The sequence below is a fragment of the Camelina sativa genome, chromosome 12, assembly GCF_000633955.1.
Source record: "Camelina sativa cultivar DH55 chromosome 12, Cs, whole genome shotgun sequence".
Taxonomy (NCBI): Eukaryota; Viridiplantae; Streptophyta; class Magnoliopsida; order Brassicales; family Brassicaceae; genus Camelina; species Camelina sativa.
Window position 1 is genome coordinate 17717771 of NC_025696.1, and position 1300 is coordinate 17719070.

Genomic DNA, 1300 nt, shown 5'->3' on the forward strand with positions numbered 1-1300 from the left:
AGGAAGTAGAATATACTGTGTAGTATTTATTAAGAGGGTTACCGAATGTGGACTTTCTCTCGAGTTTTTAGTTTTTTACATACAATTGTCGAGTTTAAAGAGACCTCTAAACGAGCTGAACCACGGCAGCGACTCTCAGAGCACCGTTCTGGAGAAGTTCAGAGAGCTCATCGAAGAGCAGTGCGGTACGCCAACCCCACCCTTTGGGAGCTTTAGGCAGAAGAGTTCCTCTCTGTTTAAAGCTCCCAAACAACATCACTTCTCTTTTTGACGGGCATATCAGCTACAAGAACATTTGAAAATAATATAGCTTATTATGACTCAGATGCATCAAAACAAGACCAAAGATTTTTTCATTCCGCTAAGACAATGGAATCGTACATGAATATCAACAAAAACTTGAGCATATATATATTTGTAAATACCTGGTAACGTGCAGTCACTTTGTCACGAGGATCTATGTAAACATGAACCTGAAATGAGGTAGAAGAGATTGTTATTTCACGAGAAATGACAGCTGAAGTAGCTCTTATAGGTCTATTATAACAATATACCGTAGGAAACTAACCTTCCTTACTGAATCCAGTATCTCTGCTTTGCGACGGTGAAGAAACAATCCTGTAGAAATTGATTATCAAGTTATGTATTATGACACACCAAACCAACTAATGTGAGGAAACATGTGATCTTGTCATTGTGTTGACTTATGTTACCAATAGTTCGACGTCCTTGAGGGTCTTCATCATTGAACGCCTGAATGCTAATCTGGATATGGTATCAAAACGTAACCCAAATCTCATAGTTAGAAAGCCACACCAGCTTCAAGAGAAAGCTTGGCGACCAAGTTGGGAGTTTTTGATACCTTCCACAGAGAACCAGCATAGAAGAATTCAGGAGAATGCTCAACATGACCATTAGCGAGTCTATGGACATCTTCAAATTCAACTCTGCAGACAATTAAAATATGCATACGAGAGGAATCATTACCAAACAGGACAAAGTAAGGAGTCACAGCAAATTTGATTAAACCAAGAGAGTTAGTTACAAGTAAACAGAACTGGAAACATTACCCAAAACGAAAGGGAGGAAAGTGACACAAAGGTGTCCTTGTATCAAGTGATATGGTACAACTTGCGTTCTCCCACTCAGTCCCTACTGAAGTTTCCTTTGGTTCTGACATTCCAACAGTACTTCCACTGCCACACCCTCCCTCCGTTTGACCACCACGATGATTATTACCAACACCGCTTGTCCCTTGGCTCAGCCCAACAAGAGCTGTCAAACCATCTTTAGAAATTTC

General features: G+C 40.2%; 1 protein-coding gene across 1 annotated transcript in view; it reads right to left on the reverse strand.

Annotated features, from left to right (window-relative positions):
* LOC104732054 overlaps positions 7 to 1300 on the reverse strand; it is a 4914-nt gene continuing 3620 nt past the window's right edge. The window contains exons 8-13 of the mRNA XM_019234211.1: positions 1071 to 1284; positions 863 to 947; positions 714 to 765; positions 569 to 618; positions 426 to 473; positions 7 to 283 (exon numbers count right to left, since the gene is read on the reverse strand). Of these exons, the coding sequence (XP_019089756.1) occupies positions 107 to 283; positions 426 to 473; positions 569 to 618; positions 714 to 765; positions 863 to 947; positions 1071 to 1284 (626 nt within the window). The 3' untranslated portion in view covers positions 7 to 106. The remainder of the gene's footprint in view (positions 284 to 425; positions 474 to 568; positions 619 to 713; positions 766 to 862; positions 948 to 1070; positions 1285 to 1300) is intronic.